At 44.1% G+C, this 21145-nt stretch overlaps 1 protein-coding gene across 1 annotated transcript; it reads left to right on the forward strand.

Moving 5' to 3' along the window:
• Window positions 1-60: 60 nt before the first annotated feature.
• Window positions 61-12924, forward strand: LOC116374695 (uncharacterized). Its single transcript, XM_031828948.1, has 20 exons — window positions 61-136; window positions 1326-1443; window positions 1669-1761; window positions 1902-2045; window positions 2275-2433; window positions 2973-3054; window positions 3171-3360; window positions 3492-3635; window positions 3749-3939; window positions 4058-4193; window positions 4307-4418; window positions 4509-4638; window positions 4732-4915; window positions 5017-5359; window positions 5505-5604; window positions 5744-5862; window positions 5990-6168; window positions 6275-6863; window positions 7859-7962; window positions 10227-12924. Exons 1-20 carry the CDS (start codon window positions 128-130, stop codon window positions 10350-10352), a joined length of 3252 nt encoding a protein of 1083 aa, XP_031684808.1. The 5' UTR covers window positions 61-127; the 3' UTR covers window positions 10353-12924.
• Window positions 12925-21145: the final 8221 nt, after the last annotated feature.

Here is a 21145-nt window from a genome sequence, read left to right on the forward strand (position 1 = left end):
TCAGCCAATGAGATCGAGATTACTGGATTACCATGTCCCAAAGGAGCTTGTGTAAGAGGAGAGTTCCACTGTGGACACACACTGGCCCAGTCAGCACATCCACAGCGATCCCAGGAGCACCGGACCAATGTGGCAGGTAAGTTCTGGAGTTCCCAGTTTAGTCAGTCATGGTTCTTCAGTGAAATGGCTGTCACTTGCAGTATACTCTCATACTGTGATTCCATCTTATCGGAAATATCAAGGATAGCAGCCCTCTAGGCTTTACGGCACTGCAAGTTAACTACATTCTTAAAGCCATACACATAACATTGGCCTTCAATTCTGTAAAGGATGTTATATACTATGCTGTATTGTATTTGATCTAAAAACCAATTATCCTCTCTGATGCTTGTGGTTTGTAGTTCCAGTCTTAATACAGCAACATGACTTAATGTTCATTTATTTAATGCATTTCCTTTGGAATGGGATTAAAACCATCTATAGATATGAGGGATTATGTTCAGTAATGGCCTATTGAAAAAGAGATTACATTGATGTGTAGCCACTGTGTGTATGAATTACAACAGAGAAGGATCGCATGACTGCACTGTCTGATTGACTTCACCCCCAGTATGTTGTACCGTAGCTGTGAATTTGTACGGAAAGTTTTTCATCCAGAACTTTAATTTGACCAGACTTTGAGCGATTTGAGAACAATGATTTACAGTGCATTCAGGATCTTTTTCAGACCCCTTGACTTTTTCCACATTTTGTTATGTTACAGCCTTACTGTAAAATTGATCACATTTTTTCCCCTCATCAATCTACACACAATACCCCATAATGACAAAGCGAAAGCAGGTTTTTAGACATTTTTGCTAATTTATGAAAAATAAAAAACTTAACAGTATTCAGACCTAATGCTATGACACTCGAAATTGAGCTCAGGTGCATCCTGTTTCCCTTGTTCATCCTTGATCTGCAGAGAAGAATGGGAGAAACTCCCCAAATAAAGGTGTGCCAAGCTTGTAGCGACATACCCAAGAAGACTTGAGGCTGTAATCGCTGCCAAAGGTGTTTCAACAAAGTACTGTGTAAAAGGTCTGAATGTTTAAGTAAATGTGATATTTCAATTGTATTTGTAATTTTTTTTGCAAAACATTTTTTAGACCTGTTTTTGCTTTGTCATTATGAAGTATTATGTGTATATTGATGAGGGGAAAAAAACAATTTAATTAATTTTAGAATAAGGCTGGAACGTCACAAAATGTGGAAAAAGTCAAAGGGTCTGAATACTTTCTGAATGCACTGGATGTGTTTGGTACATTCACTGTTAACATTCTCAGGGTGTGAGAGGGTGCAACAGCAGGACTAGGATGGACACGGAGGATCAGTGGACACAGGCCTTGGCTAGCAACAACGTGAGGGCCATCCTGCGCTGGATATGCAGCCTTTCAGCTGAAGGTCAGATCACTGGACTGGCAAGATTAAAATCACATGCAGCATACAGTACTTACAGTCACTTACTGTGTCTAAGAATGGTTGGGTACTTTAACATACTGTAATGATTTGATGATTATAATATGTGATCATTAGTAACATTTATTCTCAGTTCTTGCTGCTTTCTATTGTGACCCATTATGTAATTGCATGAATTTGTCTCATTCCATTAATTTGTTTGTCTCTCAGTGGGAAATGCTGATGTGGAGGCCAGCCTTGCTACTTTCAGCAGCTGGGTCCAGAGGACGGCTGAAATTTCAAAGAAGGAGTTACTCACCCTTTGTAAGGAGAGATGCACCACAGCACCAGCTATCCCAAACAGAGCCAAAGGCTATCGATCCCAGCTCTTTCCACAGTTTTATTACAAAGGTCTTCTACTGTCCCCTCTCTCTGGGTCCCCCTCTCTCCTCCCCTGTTTATAGGCTTCAGCCGTTGCCAGGGCCTGTGGATCTTCCTGGACCACAGCTGCTTCACCAGGGTGCACCTGCTGCTGCAGCGACTGAAGAACCTGCTTACCCTGGCCCAGTGGGGGAGGAGGCAGAGCGGCCTGACACACTTCTGGCATGGTGCAGTAGTATTCAAACCCTGGCCCCCCTCTCACAATGATCATAGTTGCATGAATGATATCAACTGGCTAGTTTGTTTAATACAATGATCTTACCTTGACACCTAGTGCTAGCATTTGGTATGGTTGTAACAATATAGGTAAAAATAGGATTGGAATTGTAGTTTCTATCAAGAGAGCTGTTTTCTGATCATGATTGAATGGTGACTGTCTCCTCCATCTGTATGTAGGATTGGGGATCCCGTGTGTGGTCTGCAGGGCCGGGTGTGGATCCTCAGCTGTGAGGCAGGACTTCTGGAATCGGATACACAGAGCTCTGAAGCAACACATCTGGCTGGGTCGGCTTGTACAGTGGTGGGGCATCACCGGACTCCTGCCCAAGTATCCTGGTAAGGATACATACGTTAACGTTATAGAAGGACAAACAGTCAAACTGTACAAACCGGTCACTCTTTGCATCACAGAGTTGTTACTACTGTGTAACTATTCTACAAAGTACAATGTAACAAGTGTTGTATGTTGTAGTGTTAGGGTTGAAGTTAAGGTTAGTCTAGTACAGGGATCCCCAACTGGCGGCCTGCGGGCCAAATTTCTTTTTTTTTATTTTAATTTTTGGACATAAGGCTGTAAAAACACCAGGAAAATCAGCTCCAAGGGATTTTTTAAAAAGAAATCTGTGCCCAAGTATTCCCATGATTAATAGAGAAATGCGTGATCATATACAAATGTAAGCAAGGTTTGAAAAGGTTTGTCTTAGTCAAACATATCTGTTTTGGCTTCTTGTGGTCAATTTGCAGTCTACAAATTATTTGTCATTTTGTTTCCGGCCCCCATCCGCTCCAGAAAAAATCATCCCGCGTCTGAATCTAGTTGATGATCCCTGGTCTAGTATTTATAGGTACACTGACTTGTCCTCTCCTCCTCGCAGAGGCTCAAGAAATGAAGCGGATCTATCAGATGTGGAGAGAGATGGATCAGAACCACCGCAGGGCTTCCCTCCACACTCTTGGGTAACTCTTAAATCACTGATAGGTCTCTCTTGCTCTATTTCTGTCTTCTTCCTTTACTCCCTGATCAATCTTTTAAAAATCTATTATCCACATCTTCTTTCTCTTTATTTGATTAGATGGGAGGAGGAGGGAAGGGAAAGGTGGAATTCACTGATCCAGGGTATGGTGGCTCAGATGGACCAACAACATGGGCCCATATGGATTTCTGAGGACTGCACAGACCAGGGCTATCCACCCCCTAACCTGCAGGCTCTTCTGAAGCTGGTGCTGGTGCCTCGCATCAACAACATGTCTGTTCAGGCCATTGTATCTGAACATGGAGAATCCATAAAGTGTCCTCAAAGATATGACTGTGTTAATATGACTGTCATGTGAACTGAACTGAATATACAGTATTCTTGATTATGTACACTACACTTAACACAGCCTGTGCACAGCTCATGTACTTCATCCTGGACATGGCACATTTCCTGCAGTGCAAAGATGACCTCCTGCAGTCCTTTTGCCACGCCTTCATCATCCCTCCCAGCTTCTCCCAGCAGATCCGGGCCTTCTGGCTCCTCGACCATGGACACTTATCGGTACCTTTGCTCTCACTATAACGTTTAGTCTATCGATGTGTATGTCTTCCTGGATTTAGCAGGGCTCAACAGAGCCGACAGATTTTCCTATGGCTCTCATTGCCTCTGTGTAGGGCTCCATGGAGCTGCTGCTGAGCCCCAGGTCTGAACCACCCTGGTTCTCCTGGCAGCACCACTGCATCATCCACAGCCTGCTGAGGAGAAAGCAGCTCCGCTTGGCGCTGAAGTACATCTACTGGACCAGACTAGCCACAGACACCCCCCACGACCTGAAGCTCTGTGTGGACGTACTCCTACAGAACAGGTAGGGCTAAATACACTAGCATGTGCTATACCAAATGGACTACTGTATGTATACCATGTACTCTGGCTCTGTATGGCTCACGGTTTTCATATTACATCTTGTTTTCTCTGCCCCTAAGCCATGTCTCAGATGCCTGGGCCCTCCTGAAGAAAGGTCACACAGGAAGAAACGACATGGTCAGGTACTTCCTCCATGGATGTGAGAGGCTTGGCCTATGTGTGGCGGCTTCCGACTGCATGGAAGCAATATGGAAGGTGAACCTCTTTGTAAAACTATCATAAAAGACATGTAAATACTTAGGCATGTACATGCAGATTGCTTGTTGTCAGTAATCACATTTTCTATTGAAAAACGGTACCTTTATTAGGATGTGGGCCACTGTACTACTCAGTCGGAAGAGGCTGAAGGTCAGTGTGGAGTAGAGGGGCTTCCTCAGCATAGGAGGACCACAGGGATATCTATGGCAGTGAAAGAGCCAGGTATGGATCACTGATTGTGACTCATACTGATTTGAGAAATATCATCTCTGTCAAGTATTCTGAAAGTCAGTGAAATGTTGTGAACTGCAGGGGGTCCCATTCATCCGTTATCTGCCCTGCTGTATCAGTCTCAGAACATCAACACACTCTCTTCAGAGGATTTCATCAGACTCCTCAGGGAATCTATGGTTGAACTGAGACAACCCCAGCCAACAGCAAGGTACATTATTCAATACAAAATGACTAAAATGTTGTTTACAAAACTACCCAAAGTCAGTGTGTGTTTGGTATAATCCGTTTTTCCCTGGCCCAGTGAGGAGGTGACATGGCCAGGGGAGCACCAAGAGAGGAGAGGGAGCTGTCGGAACCTGAGTCTGACCATCCAGGCCCTTAGGCACCACCTCCCTAGACCCTCCCCAGTGGGTATGATGACTGACAGGCTGGGAGAGCAGGGAGACACAGAGCCACCTGATCATGACCTGCCTCTTATAGCTGCGGTACTTTACTACTGTGGCTCTGTCTGAGAGTGAGTGTGCTGAGGAATAATACTTTGGCAATGATGAATATGAAAATAATGAATTTCATTGTCTCAATGCAGGAGAAACCCTGGACCCCGGCACACCTCTCCTCTCAATCCCTGTCCAAGGAGACCTCTGAATCTATGTTCTCTTTCACATCTTCCCCCTCACTGCCCTGCCTGAGACCGGGCATCCCATATGTGTATGGGAGCACAGTAATGCTACAGCGGATCCCATCCCTGCTCAGTGATAGAGGACGGTGCCAGAACAGTCAGGGTGACAGCCCTTCCCCCCCAGCAGACATACTCCTCCCAGACTACCCTGACCGGACTCTGACACTAGAGGGTGCCACAGACCCTGTCTCCTTCAACAGCCTCAGTAAAGACAGCATGGAGGTGGATGAGCTGGTGTTCTCCACTGAGTGTGAGTTCAGATGCACAGACTAGAGGTGTTTTATACTCAACATTTAAATTGTCGGCTCCTTTTGAAGTAATGTTCTTGAGTATTAACCCAACGGAAATCCATGTTCTGGTCATCTGTTGTTGAAAGTGTTTTCTGTTTCCTTTAGGGGGAGTGGAGGACATAATGACCTGTGATATACCAGGAGACGACGTCTTCAATGTGGAAGAGGAGGCAGTTCCTCCTGTAGATGTAACGTTAGACAGAAGGTGACCCTTCTCAATCCTCAATGTTTACTTTATAATTTCATTAACAGACCATAATTCCACTCTTTGCTGTGGCCAGCATTGTGTTATGCAGTACAATAAGTTAAAGGACATGTTCTTCATGTGATAATTTGTTTGTCAGGCATAGTCTGAGCAGACTGAACCTCCATCCTCAGTTCTACAGTAATGAGGACAACCAATCAGTGCCCTCTGTATCTGAGATCCAAGTGGAGAGTCACAACTTCCTGACACCTGACTATGGTGTGTTTCAACTGTTAATACATTCTGTGTTGTGGCTGTGTTTTCACTATATCTACTGTATGATTTGACTGAGAAATAATTCAATAATTGGCCCTTTAACTAACTGCTTTTGTTCATGTTAATCCAGAGAAAATGGACTACTACAAGGAGGTTACTGACAAAATCATGCATGCACCAAGTGTGAGTGACGTGTGGAGCATCATGCCTGGAGGGGAAAAATCAGGGAACATCCGCCCCCAGACCTCCACCTTTTCTGGGGCTGTTGCTGCCTCATCTCACTGCTTCCTGGAGCTGGAGCCCTTACAGGTGACAGACCTCTACTGTCCAATTACATACACACTGTACATACTATGCAGACAACCTACAGTATTTGCCAACTCAATTGGGTTTCTGTATGTCTGTGTTTGTTCAGAGGGCATTCGACCCTCCACCGCTTGAGGATTCAGTGGAATGTTTCCGCCGGGACTCCCAGGATGCAGTGGACCAACCGGAGATCCTGACCTCCTGTGCACTCACTGAGACCACCCAGGATCTGCTCTCTGAGCTCCACCAGACCTTCTGCTTCCTGGAGGAGCTGGGAGACACAGGTTCCAGTGGCCCAGAGACAGAGAGAGGCTCTACCCTGGAGGGGGAGCAAGACAGTGGGGCTTCCGGGAGGTACATCAGGCCCTTCTCTCTCCAGGACTCCTCTCTGCTCATCCCCCTGCGGAGGTCCGCACGCTCCAGACAGCTACAGGTTCCTGGGGTGTCTCTGTCCCCTAGGACTAGCCCCAGCCGCACCCCCCAGCTCAACCCCTCCTCAGCCCTAGAGACATCCAGGGATAGGTTACCTGCAGGGGGGAAGGCCTCGCACAAGGAGGATGCATCATGCTTCAGAAGCACCCCAGAGGATAGGCTAGGCCACTGTAAGCTGGGCAGCTGGTGGAAACAAGCCCTGGAGACCCGGAGGGCATCCACTGGCCTACTCCCTGCCATAGAGCAGGTGTCCACGATCTCACGAGGTAATGTGTGTGTGTCTGTGTGTGTCTGTGTGTGTGTGTGTGTGTGTGTGTGTGTGTGTTGGATAGAAATGACAAGCTACTCTATTTTGCGTTTAGAAAACCCATTTAGTGTCACAGCTAACAAAGTTGGTAATTTTGCGCCGATTTGCCTGTATAACAATATTAATATTATTATTTAATATAGTATAGCCTCTAATATCATCTCCCTTTGTCATTGTGACGTGAAACGCTGAGAGAGCCTTTTCTTTGGAACTTTACATTGATGGAGCATTAGAAACAGCAGCTGGCTGGAGACTGTAGTGTGTGCCTCTCTTGTGTGTGTGTGTGTGTGTGTGTGTGTGTGTGTGTGTGTGTGTGTGTGTGGGGGGGGGGGGGGTCACCCAGGCCTGTTGCTGTCACCCAGTGGGGAGTCTATGTCCGGAAAGGGACCCAGGTACTGCTCAGAGAGGGGTGATGAAGTACAGAGAGGAGGGGGTGCACTGTAGTGTCAGACTTGTACTCGCTCAACCTTGCCACAGTTACTCATCTGTGACCACCACCCCCTGCTCTCCGTGGTAGGGGCCTTCCACTGATGTTACCCAGAGCAGATGGAGCTCTGCTGGGCCTTGCTGATCACTGCTGGGCCTGGGGGAACCACGCCTCACAGCCCCACACACCACACTAATTCCCTACCTCATCACTGGGACCAGGGCTTAGGAGACCAACACACAACAGGGGCCAAATGTGACATTTAATTAAAGCTCCGTTTGTGAAATAAAATCAATAGTTTCAGAAAGCAGGTGATCTTGATATTTTTTTTCGTGCTTCTCAGAAAATGAAGTGCGTTTGTTAGCATGCCAATGAGGAAGTGGCAGAGACCGTTCAAGTGGCTGGCCATATTGACATACGAGGTCTCTGTGAGGTTTTAATGTTACATCATGACAGCTGTAACACCTCTGAGGGATCTAGTTTGAATCCTTTCCTGTTCTCCCTGTCCCCTCTCTCTTCATCTACAGAAAAGAGGGCCTCTCTTGTCCCAGGGCAACCATACTCCCACAGTACGATCAACTTCCAGGAGTCTCCGGCCAAGCAGAGAGGAGACAAGTGGGAGGTCAAACAGGTACAGGTAATTTCTCTCTCTGTGGTCCCTATTTCACGAGACCCACAATAACATCTGCTAAACACGTGTATGTGTCAAATACATTTGATTTGGCCTCACATAGAGAGTGTCAGTATAGGGGGAAATATGCTATGGTTGTCCAATGGGGGGCAGTGTTGTCCCAACTTGGAAGTTTTTATTTAGTCTCTGATTTGAATGACCTCATACCTACCCCCAAGAGCCAGCCCATCCCATCCCAGCAGGTACCCTCTCCTTCTCCCTTCCCCCTGTCACAACCTACACATCTTCCTCATCCGACTCAGTAATGTCATATAAAAACATGGTGGAATCGTATTCAGGCTTTGATAAAACATTTCTTAATACTTTTTTGTTACATTGAATTGGTAATGAATATAGCTAATGACTAAATGATTTCCGGACTACTTTGATGCGACATGCATGCTATAGGTACTACATTCACTTTGTGTTTCTCTGACAAAAGTTGTAGACTGCTTTCTTGGCTCCTTCTAATCTCTCCAGCCCCCTTCTTATCTCTCTGGCCCTGTTTATACCTGTCGCTTACATGGGTCCTTTGTCCTGATCTTGCGCTGAGCTTGCCAGTTTAAAATCAAATCAAATCAAATGTTATTTGTCACATGCGCCAAATACAATACTTACAAGAGCTTAACCAACAATGCAGTTCAAGAAATAGAGTTAAGAAAATATTTACCAAATAGACTAAAGTAAAAAATATATAATAAAAAGTAACACAATAAGAATATCAATAACGAGGTTATATACAGGGTGTGCCGGTACCAAGTCAATGTGCGGGGGTACAGGTTAATCAAGGTAATTTGTACATGTACAGTAGGAAGGGTGAAAGTGACTATGCATAGATAATAAACAGCGAGTAGCAGCAGTGTACAAAACCGATGGGGACGGGGGTCAATGTAAATAGTCTGGGTGGCCATTTGATTAGTTGTTCAGCAGTCTTATGGCTTGGGGGTAGATGCTGTTAAGGAGACTTTTGGACCTAGACTTGGCGCTCCGGTACCGCTTGCAATGTGGTAGCAGAGAGAACAATCTATGAATTGGGTGCCTGGAGTTTTGACAATTTTTTGGGCCTTCCTCTGATACTTTACACTTTCACGATGTGTCTTTTAATTATCTACAACCATCTAAAAATGTGTGCACAAACAGAATGAGGACAAGATCAGGACAAAGGGTGTATGTTAAAACAAGGTATTAAGTGGCTTTTGTCTAAGGCATTGACAGATCTAACAGTTGGTGCGTTTGACATCATGATGTCAGCAGTGGCTGTACAGCATGTGTACTGCAATGTTGCTGCACTGATACGATTAGGCAGTTGTTCAATTGAGATTTAATTATGTAATTGTTTAATTGGGATGTAATTATCTTATTGTTTGGTTGGAGTCAAGGGAACCATATGGAGGCTGGCAGGTGAAATGTAATTACACAAAGTTAATTCATGATGACGTAGTTGATAATTATACCTTTGGGATGCTGACTGGTGGATGTGGGAATGGTTGATGTTCTTTGACACATTGAATGCTGATATTGCACAATTCTAAATTAGCACCCATCATAAAAGATACTGATTTATTCCATTACATTAACTTGTTGTTATAAAGATACTGATTTATTCCATGTTTTATTCAATTTTTCCACTTTGTGTGACCAACCCACATCTGTATTTCAAAGAGAACAAAGTGGTTGGGATTTGATGAATTGGCAGATTTGGAGATATTGATGATAAAAGTCATACTAAGTAGCATATTATCCAAACATCTCCAATTTAAAACACAGCAGCTATGGATATTAGGTTGACTACTATACATTTTCACTCTTTTTGTCCCATGTGACCTCATGATCAGATTGGTTTTGGTGAAGTAAGGTTGCGGTGTTCAATGAAAGGGATGCTCAACAAACAATGTGGATGACACTGGTACCACTCACAGATGTAAAGACATTACTGGAAGATTTTAGCTTGTTGATCAACTTGTGTGGATCTTTCTGAAAATCTTGACGTTTGTATGGAGAGAGGCAGTCTGAATGAAGCTCGTTGGGTTGAGGTGACACATTGAGATGAATGGCCTCTATTAGGAACATTTCATCAGTGCCTGAGCCCTGTGGTTTCAGTCTCCCTCAACCCCCGGGGAACGATTAATGACCACAGGATATTTCATCACCCCCTCCATTTCCCAACTCAGGATATGAGGGCCTAATTGTGTCTGTTGTCTGGTGTTCTGTCCCCTGTGTTCCAGGCGGAGAAAGAGGAGCTGCTGGGACGGAGGGGCTCTGGGAAGTTGCCCCACCAGCGAGTGGAGCAGGACTTGGCGAGCCATAGGGGAGCCAGAGTGAAGAAGGGCAAACGGGTGAAGAAGGCATGAGGACATCCCGTTACACATCTATACTGTCATTCTGTAGAGTGACGAACAATCAGTGTATGTGTGTAAGATGTATAATTAACCAAATCCTGTATGGTATTACTGTTGTGCTACACTTCAAACCACTGTAAATTTAGTCAGGTGCAGACTGTTATTAAATGTTTTTTACTTGGCAGATACAAATGTATATTTCTCACTGAAAATATTTTTTGTTTGTCACAGTAATGGCTCCACAGTAATGGCTCCACAGTAATGGCTCCACAGTATGCATGGACAGATAATCCAAATGGTGTGGTTGCATCTAAACACATGATGTTTCTCTTTTATCTAAAAAAATATTCAATTTTGAGCACGGTGGTGATCGTCACCATGGCTGTCATGGATAATGGTGCAGTGACCTTAGTACACCACATCACCTATACGGTCATCTCACATCATCACCTCTCCTGTCACCTCTCTGAGCTCTTCATCTGACAGGTCCTGATTCCTTTGGCGACCCCTCCGCTCCTATAGGCTGCTGGTGTGTTCTCTGGACACATCCTCCTCCTTATACAGTTATCACATACACACACACACACACACGGAACAGCTCATCAATAGTTAATCTCTCAGTAATTATTGACATGGGTTAAATTATTTAATACTTCACGAACCCAGTCGAGATTAAGAATAGTGGATTCTGGGTCATTTGCGTATCGTTTCAATGATCTGAATAGATGCAAGGTCATTTGGATTGACTATAAGGATACAGATAAACTCTTGACTAACTCATTCTAAAAGCACCATATGGTGTCCTTGGATATCTGTCAGTTTTCCCCCTTTTTAAAAAGGATTTGCCTTGCTGCTATTCCATCTCATGAAAAATGGATGACCTCCCAGTGCTAGTTGCTGCCGCCTTCTCTCCTCACATTTGCACAGTGCCCTGAGATTGCATGTATGTTAGCATCCCTCCCCTCTCTCGATTTTGGAGGTGGAGGGGGTTGAATAATTTAACACACATTTCAGCATGACATTTCTGCTTGGGGTCTCCCGTCCATGAGCCAGGCCCACACACACACTGCACTATTACCAAAGATATGTGTGTCATCTTCTGGAGTTGTTAGGCCTCCCTGCATGACCTCACCAGGTGTGACAGCACCTCTGATACCCATTTGGTGCATGGGGCTGGATGAACAGGACCAGCCAGTGTTTTGGATGCTTTAGTTTACACCTCAACAATCATGATTGGGATTGGCTGCACAGTTTGTTTTTTGAATCCAAAGAACCTTTCACACAGTAGAATATCTTCATCCTAGTTAAATAAAGGTTAAATAAAAAATGTAATCCACATCTTACAGCGCAGTATAGTAATTCATGATTTGAGCACAGATAAAGATCTTCCAAATGGAAATATTCTAGGGGCAAAAACCTGTCTGGAAGTAATGATGCTCGAAAACATATCAGGACACGCGGTCTGGAAAATAAAAAAATGTTCTGACCACATACATCCAATAACTCCCACTAATTTGAACACTGATAAAAATCGTGGAAACCTGGGCTCTGCACTGCAACAAAATTACACATAAATCATGTGCAGAGCAGACGAGGTTAAAAATCCCAACCAAACATGATGGATATAAATTGCTGTCTGATGTTTGTAAATCATTGTTCTAAATAATTGTCTGTGTGCGACTGGAGGCGCTCTGGAAAATGCAGGGCGATTAATACTTGCTATTGCAAAACTCTCCATGTGAGTTCCCTTCTGACCCCTGTAATGTACTTTTTATTGCTATTTCATCTATTTCTTCATCTTCAAAAGGAGCGTCCTTAACCTTCCCCAGTGTAGATTCATATAGGCCACAGTAAGCCCCATCTTTGTAGGGGGTTAATATAGAATATTCAATCCATTTAGAACAATAAATCAAAATAATGCAGATATAACAGCTGCTACTTTCCATAACATGGAAATCATTTGCAGCTTATTTTCAAAACACTATATCCACCAATGTTGCTCTTTTGTCATCAGAAATGATTTCTTCTGGGTACGTTAACATGTGTGTACAATGTTGCTGTTCTCTGATGTTTTTATTCATCGATTTTAGATGTGTATGAAAATGAGTTTGTTTTACAAAATGCTGTATATTAATTATATAGCCTGTATTTGACTGAAATGTGGTTGTCTTAAGATGAATGCACTTACTGTAAGTCACTCTGGAGCATCTGCTAAATCACTAAAATGCCAAACATAAGTGTTTTACATACAGATCTCATATTACTGTGTTGAATTACTATATATATATATATATATATATATATATATAATATTAATGTCAAATGTATAAGTTGTAAATTATTTAAAATGTAGTCTTTATTAAAAATGTAGTTATTTGTTACATTTGACTGTAAAACCTAGCAGTACTACTTGTTTCTCTGAGTGAGGCAGATGTATAGCATTTATCAAAAAACAATCTCTGAAATTAAATCGTCAAGTGATAGATTTTTAACAAATATATGTCTGTCATTAAACAACCCCATGCCATGGTTAGATAGTGAACACAGCGATCGCTTAGAATTTCTTTAAACAATAAAAGCTCATTTAACATTTCTGGAATGAAACTCTTCATTATGTCATCAAGGGCTTGAAATCATCCTCAACAGTAGCCTAGGTAGAGTGGAGAGTAAACAGTACAGTTTCGTGGGCTTCCTACTTGATGTTGAGTGGAGTACAGTAAAGGAAAAGGCAAGGCAGTGGTTAGGGTCAGAAAGGAGGCAAATCGTCAGATACAATCTTAGAAGAAAGGTGCTAAAACCTAAAACAGTTCTTCGGCTGTCCCCATAGGAGAACCCTTTTGAAGAATCCTTTTTGGTTCTGGGTAGAATACGTTTGGGTTCCATATAAAACTCTTTCCACAGTGTTCTACATGGAACCCAGAAGGGTTATACCTGGAACCAAAAAGGGTTCTGTGGGATCATCTGAAGAAGTCTTTTGTCTAAGAGTGTACCATGCCCACTGGAGGGCAATGTCTAAGCAGGGACATGGAGCTGGGTTGGTGGCTGACAAGGAGGTGAGGACAGAGCACTACCTGGGTTTCGCTGGGCTGCCTGTGGGTTTACCCTTTACCAGATTGCTTCACTGTTGACCAATGAGTCAGACAGTTACCTGTACCTCCTTGAGAGCTGTCACCATGTATCAGGAAACTATTGTGTGTGTTAGAGGTACATACATTTAGGTAACCAAGCATACCACATGAATGCAAATGGTAGGTATGACTTGAAGATGGCCTTGTATACAATTTCTGTAGGCTACTTCATTCTAATGGAAAACAATTATAAAAGTGATAATTATCAAGTGGATGCACATCGATGATTGTATCCTTCCACCAAACTGGTACGATTTGGACTGACATTTATCTAAATGAATTATTTTTCTGCACACCCCACAATATGAAGTACATATTTAACCTCCAAGAAAACATTCTCCCATCTCAGGCATCAAAGCCCTATTATCGCCCATTTTCTTATGGACACTATGGAGCTCTTTTATAATCATATTCAGACACCTGTAATAAAAGCAACATTTCCCTATGAATCATGTGTCCCTCAAACTAATTCAATAATTGATCATATTAAATGTATTTAAAATCACACTTGCTATTCTAACGCATGAAATGGACACTGTCAGCGGCCTCATCCTTTTTGATCAAAAGTATGACTTCACTTCAAAGTTCAACAAACATAAAATTCATATTTCTTGACCTTTCCCTCAAATTCACAAAATGGTCACGTAACAGGATTGAGACGAGGGTAACGGTTGAAGAGACATTGAAGAGGCTTCCATATGAATTGGTGTAGCGTAGACGCAGGAAGCAAGTGCAGTTAGTGAGTTTAATGACGAAGAATGATACAAAACAAGAAAAGCGTCTGAACATGCAAACATAAACAATATTGCCTGGTGGGTAATGAACCCAACACCGCTCCTCTGGACTGTACCCCTCCAAGTCCACCAGGTACTGGAGCCGACCCCCACAACGTCTGGAGTTCAGGAGGGACTTGACGGCATAGGCGGGACTACCCTCGATGTCCAGGGGAGGCAGTGGGAGACAGCATCAGCCAGGGGACTAGGAACCACCGGCTTGAGGGAAATGGGAAGCTGTAATTGGTAAGTTACCTCATTGATCCTCTGGAGGACTTTGAATGTCTCCATAAACCGGGGGCTCAGCTTCTGGTAGTGCAGGTGTAGTGGGGGGTTCCTGGTGGAGAGCCAGACGCGATGATCAGAATGAAAAACGGGTGCCTCACTGCGGTGGTGGTCCGCCTGCTCATTCTGGAGCTGGACGGCGCGTTTGAGCCTCACATGGGCAGCGTCCCAAACCTCCCCTGCACGCCGGAACCACTCATCCACCGCAGGGGCTTTGGTCTGGCTCGGGGTCCACGGAGTACCCCAGGATGCACTGGAAGGGAGACAACCCGGTGGAGGAGTGATGAAGTGAGTTCTGGGTGTATTCCGCCCAGGGAAGAAACTGGGCCCACTCCCTCTGCCGGTCCTGACAGGGACTCCTCAGGAATCTCCCTGGCTCCTGGTTGGTCCTCTTCACCTGCCCATTGGACTGAGGCCGGTACCTGGATGGGAGACTAACTGTGACCCCCAGATTCTCCATGAAGGCTCTTCATACATGCGACTTGAATTGGGGTCCACGGTCGGAGACAATATCTTCCGGAAGGCCATAGTGTCGGAAAACCTGCTGAAACAGTGCCTCAGTGACCTGGAGAGCCGCAGGGAGATCATAGAGAGGGATAAAATGGCAGGATTTGTAGAATCTGTCCACAACAACCATAACAGTGGTGAAACCATCAGACGGGAAGATCAGTGACGAAATCTATCAACAGATGGGTCCAAGGCCTCTGAGGCACGAGTTTCCCTGCTTGTGTGTTCCGGGGAGACTTGGTTTGGGTGCATACGGAGCAGTGAGACCTCTGTAGCCAATACACGACAAAGACCCCCTTCCTTCTTGGCTACGATGAAACCAGCCGCGCATGGGAGGTCTCAATGCAATTAGATCTGGCTGCGCAGAGGTGCAGAGTCTGTTAGCAGGTCGATGGCACACTCCCAGGGGCGATGAGGAGGGAGATAGATGCCGCAAGTCTTTGAGAAAACCTCCCGGAGATCCTGGTAACCCTCCGGGATGTCGACCTGGAGGGCATCCACAGGACTCTCGATCAACGTGGAACCACAAGGTAAGGGAAAGCAGATCTTCCGGCATCCGGGCGCCCAGGCCGTAATCTCAATCTTCGGCCAGGAGATGGTGGGGTCATGGCGTTGGAGCCACGGGAAGCCGAGTACGACTTTGTGTACGGGTGCCTGGATGATGAGGAAGAGGAGGATTTCTTGGTATAGGGGGCCCACGGTGATGGTGTGGTGCTGTGATGCATGGGACTCTGCCAGATCCCAGTGGTTGGTTATCCAGTGCTTGAAGCGGAAAGGAGAGCGGGTATGATGTTATGTTCAGGGAGGAGGCAAGGGCCTGGTCAAGCACTGGATAACCGACCACTGGGTTTTGGTACAGTCACACACACATCACAGCTCCACTAGAGCTGTGGAAACATGAGGGACAGCCAGCTAGTGAAATCGGTACTAAGAAAGGCTTAGTGGAGAGTGAAGATGGAATACTCACACTTGCAACCAGGAGACGGATGATCCCTGGACAGTCCCTCTGCTCTAGTGACTCCCTGGTTAGAACGTAGTGGACACCATTGAAGCTGGTTGTCTCAGACGGTTTTGCTCAGCCGTGGGGAGACATGTGGCCCCTACCTCCATGGGTTGAGGCTCTGACTCAGAACGGTCAACGAAGGAGGGAGAGAGGCGATGGGAGTGCCGACACTCCCAAAGGAAGTTATCCAGATGGATGGCCAACGCGATGAGTGTGTCCAATGAGAGGGAGTCGTCTCGGCACGCCAGTCCACCTGGACCTCCTCACACAATCCTCTTCTGAATAAGGTGCGGAGTGCCGGCTCATTCCATCCGCTGGATGCTGCCACTGTAAGAAAGGTGAACGCGTACTCTGCAGCGGTCTGGTCGTCCTGCTGTAGTTGGAGTAGGCGTTCACCCCCCTTTCTGCCCTCTGTTGGATGATCGAACACTCCTCTGAACATGAACCTCCCATAGGAACCCAGCTCCTCCTCTCCTCTCTCCCAGACGGCCGTAGCCCATTCTAATGCCCGCCCGGTCAACAAAGAAATAACCGTGGCAAGATAGGACCTCTCTGTGGTTGGGGGTTCCAGTTTGATGAGCAAAATCGAGGGAGCACTGGAGGAGGAAGCCACGGCAATTGGATGAATTCCCGTCATATTTGTCTGGAAGGGACAAACGGGCATCGCTGACCTGGGCAGACTGCTGAAAGGGCTGGGGTGCTGGGTTGACTCATGGTAGAGGATCCTCCTCTCATTGGGGGTGATGCCCGTTGCGGAATATTTAGACATTGACGAACACGGATGACCTCATTCATCACCGTCCCCAGTTGCGCCACCTGATTATGGTGTTGGCGAAGTAGGTCTCCCTGTTCGCCGACCATCTGGAAGATGTCTCGGTTTGCTGCTTGCTTCCATTCTGTGAGGCAATATTCTGTCAAGTAGATGCAGGGAGTCAGGAAGCAAGTGCATTTAGTGAGTTTAACAACGAAGAACATTGACCGATACAAAACAAGAAAACCTTCTAAACATGGAAACATAAACAATATTGCCTAGTGGGTGATAACAACAGAGTGCTATATTAAGGGGAAGTAATCAGGGAGGTGGTAAAGTCCAGGTGTGCCTAATGAGGCATAGGTGTGCGTAATGAAGATTGCCAGGTGTGCGTAAGGATGGGTTGCCAGGTGTGTGTAATGAAGGTTGCCAGGTGTGCGTAAGGATGGGTTGCCAGGACAGGGGGTTAGTAGACCGGCAACTTAGAGCGCCAGAGAGGGGGAGGAGGCGTGGACTTGACAATTGGTTTTGTTTACTCAAATTCACTACAAGATTTTCAATACACATTGTATTTCATAGATATAACCATGTAATGAAGACAATAGATATCAAGTTGAATTAGAGATCTAATAACCCAACTGCAGTAAAAAAAATAAAAAATAAACATAGCAGACATCAATAACATTGAAGAGACCTTTGCCTGCCTGTAGAAACACCACAGGCTGGGTTCCCACTGTGTACACTTCCTATTGGCAGCTTGAGGTTTTGTGTGTGTGTGTGTGTGTGTGTGTGTGTGTGTGTGTGTGTGTGTGTGTGTGTGTGTGTGTGTGTGTGTGTGTGTGTGTGTGTGTGTGTGTGTGTGTGTGTGTGTGTGTGTGTGTATGTGTGTGTATGTGTGTGTGTGCGCATGTGTGTACATGGAGACTATCAGGGGAACCATGGAGCAGGTCTCACAGGTATGTTGATACTTTAGGTGTCTGTGCGCCTCAACCTGTTATTGAAAAAACATATGTGTTATGGCTTCAACCTCTGCCATATAGTGGATTCAGAGCTATCTATCTAATAGAACTCATGGGGTTTTCTTTAATGGAAGCTTCTCTAATGTCAAACATGTACAATGCATTAGGCAGTATTCAGACCCCTTGACTATTTCCACATTTTGTTACTATACAGCCTTATTCTAAAAGTGATTCAATTGTTTTTCCCCTCATCAATCTACACACAACATCCCATAATGACAACATGTCAAAGTTCTCAATTAGGAAGATGGTGTTGTTCAGAATAACATGTTCATGACTGTTGATGTTCACAGGACTCTCCAAATCTTATGTTGAATGAGCACCACGCATGAAGGAAGGGGAGGAAAACAGACAGCTTCTCTCTACCACACCTTCACCAAGTCATCCAATGTTTGCTACAAGAACAATCGTTTCATCTTCAAAAATACATTTTGTTTCTACTGTAATTTAGCAGGTCAATAATGTATTATTTTGGAATGTTTATTAAATATATATTCCGATACATGTTGCCTTTTTAAATGTTTGCTAAAATTATGTATTGTTACTTTGTAGATTCTGAAACGGTCTCATTAGTTTTGGGCTAGACTATGATATGTAAATGTCTACTACCCTTTAAAAATAGTTGTTGAGTGAAATTACCAATCAGTATCTGGTGTGACCACCATTTGCCTTATGCAGCGCGGCACATTTCCTTTGCATAGAGTTGATCAGACTGTTGATTGTGGCCTGTGGAATGTTGTCCCCACTCCTCTTCAATGGCTGTGTGAAGTTTCTGGATATTGGTGGGAACTTGAACACGCTGTCGTACACATCAATCCAGAGAAATTCTCTAAAATGACGTTGGAGGCGGCCTATGGTAGAGAAATTAACATTAAATTATCTGGCAACAGCTCTGTTGGACATTCCTGCATTCAGCATGCCAATTGAAAATCAAATCAAGTGTACTGGTTACATACACATATTTAGCCAATGTTATTGCGGTTGTAGCGAAATGCTTGTGTTCCTAGCTCCAACAGTGCAGTAGTATCTAACAGTTCACAACAATACACACAAATCTAAAAGTAAAATAATGGAATTAAGAAATCTATACATATTAGGACTAGCAATGTCAGAGTGGTATTGACTAAAATGCAGTGGAATAGAATACAGTATACACATATAAAGTTAGTAAAGCAGTATGTAAACATTATGAAAATGACTAGTGTTCCATTATTCAAGTGACCAGTGATTCCATGTCTATGTATATGGGGAAAGGGGGATATCTAGTTAGTTGTACAACTGGATGCATTCAACCCAACCCCTCTGAATCAGAGAAGTGAGGGGGACTGCCTTAATCGAAACATACATGTTATCGGCGCCCGGGGAAGAGTGGAGTGTCAGGTAAGGTAGAGGTGATATGATCCTTAACTAGCCACAATGTCAGAAGTGAGTGATATGGGTCATTTAGTTCAGTTACCTTTGCTTTCTGGGGTAAAAGAACAATGGTGGATATCTTGAAGCATGTGGGGACAGCAGACTGGGATTGGAAGAGATTGAATATGTGCATAGTAAACACTCCAGCCAGCTGGTCTGTGCATGCTCTGAGGACACAGCTAGGGATGGGCCGTCTGGGCCGGGACGTGGCTGGCACTATCTTGTAATGCACGTTCCCTCAAAAAGGAGACATCTGTGGCATTGTGTTGTGTGACAAAACTGCACATTTTAGAGTGGCCTTTTATTGTCCCCAGCACAAGGTGCACCTCTGTAATGATTATGCTGTTTAATCAGCTTCTTGATATGCCACACCTGTCAGGTGGCAAAGGAGAAATGCTCACTGATAGGGATGTAAACAAATGTGTGTGCAAAATTTGAGATTATTAAGCTTTTTGTGGAATCTTTTATTTCAGTTCATGGACATGGGACCACCACTTTACATATAACATTTATATTTGTATTCAGTGTAGATAAAATGTAGTGGAAATTCAGTACTGAGAGAGACTTGGTCTTGGTAATTTCTTCAAACAATCATCTTTATTTGATATTGATTAATTATTGCAATAATGAGACCGTCAGCCCACCAGTCTTGACTGACTGACCTTTACATACAATGCACAGTTTTTATATAGCTGATACCAAGATTGCTTAGTCAGTCACTTCTAACCTTCCCATAAGCCACCTTGGTTATCTACACAGGATGGTATTTGACTTAGTTTGCCAGATGCCAGGAATTTGAGACATTGGCATTGTTCTTAACTCTTTCAGGCTCTCTCTATTTTGAGTCACACACCACCACATCTTGTCCATAGAATGCTAGCTTTTAGGTTTTTATCACCAAAACAAATCAATTGTCAGCTTTAAGCTATCTCTAGTAGAACCCATGTCCTCAACACCCAGACTAGATGCAGGGTGCTAGAGTGGAGACCATAAAACACAGCATTAGCAGGACAGAAATATCTTTCTCCTCGTTTAAGTAAATAATTGTTACATAGCCAACAAATAAGGTGAATACATCATTTTTTCCCCTCACAAGATACATACAGTATGTTATGTAGTGGATGGGGCTTGCAAGCTGTTTCCAAAACATTTGACCAACTTGAGCCACATCTTACACATCTTAGCAAACAATCCCTTTGTAAACTAATGTTAGCTTCAACTAACATGACAAGTACATAGACCTTCTCTGTAAAACAAAGCTATATCCAATCTATGATATTAGCCAGAAGGCTCTGATGCTAGCTAGCTGTAGTCAAGTCTATGGAAGAGGCTTGCTATAGCATCAACTTTGTAGTGGTTATACTATGTTGAAACACTTGTCTTCAAATGTTCTTACATTTTTCTCACAACTGCATTGCTGTAGCTTTTAAATTAGGAGAATGTCATTTGTAATTTGAACGAATTTGATACATATTTTAGAGAACTCCTCCATGTTGGCAATGCCTGACAACGCACTGGAATCCGCTCCCGTGTAAAGAGAGCTTGGAATGTGCAGGCATGGAGTGAGCTTTGAGGGCGTTAGTTGGTGTAACGGGGTAGACTGAGTTATGCAACAATATTTGGTGATTTTAATAAATAATCATGCAGTTAAAACATTCAACGTTAATAGTTATTGGCTACAGAGGACATGACAAATGCTTGGTGTCATTTGAAAACAAGCAATTTTCTGAGTGCAATTTAGTGCAATTTGACATTAAAATTGAAATGAATGTAATGTTTACAGGGTGCATTTCAGTTTATATTACATTGGATTTTGGTGACCCAAAACTTAAACTATACTTAAAAAGGTCAGAGGGACTCAAATCGTACCAGTTTCATGGAATTACCCGATTAGTAGAATATGAGATAAATTAGGCTCATTGAGAC

The sequence above is a fragment of the Oncorhynchus kisutch genome, linkage group LG7 (genome assembly GCF_002021735.2).
Source record: "Oncorhynchus kisutch isolate 150728-3 linkage group LG7, Okis_V2, whole genome shotgun sequence".
Classification (NCBI taxonomy): Eukaryota; Metazoa; Chordata; class Actinopteri; order Salmoniformes; family Salmonidae; genus Oncorhynchus; species Oncorhynchus kisutch.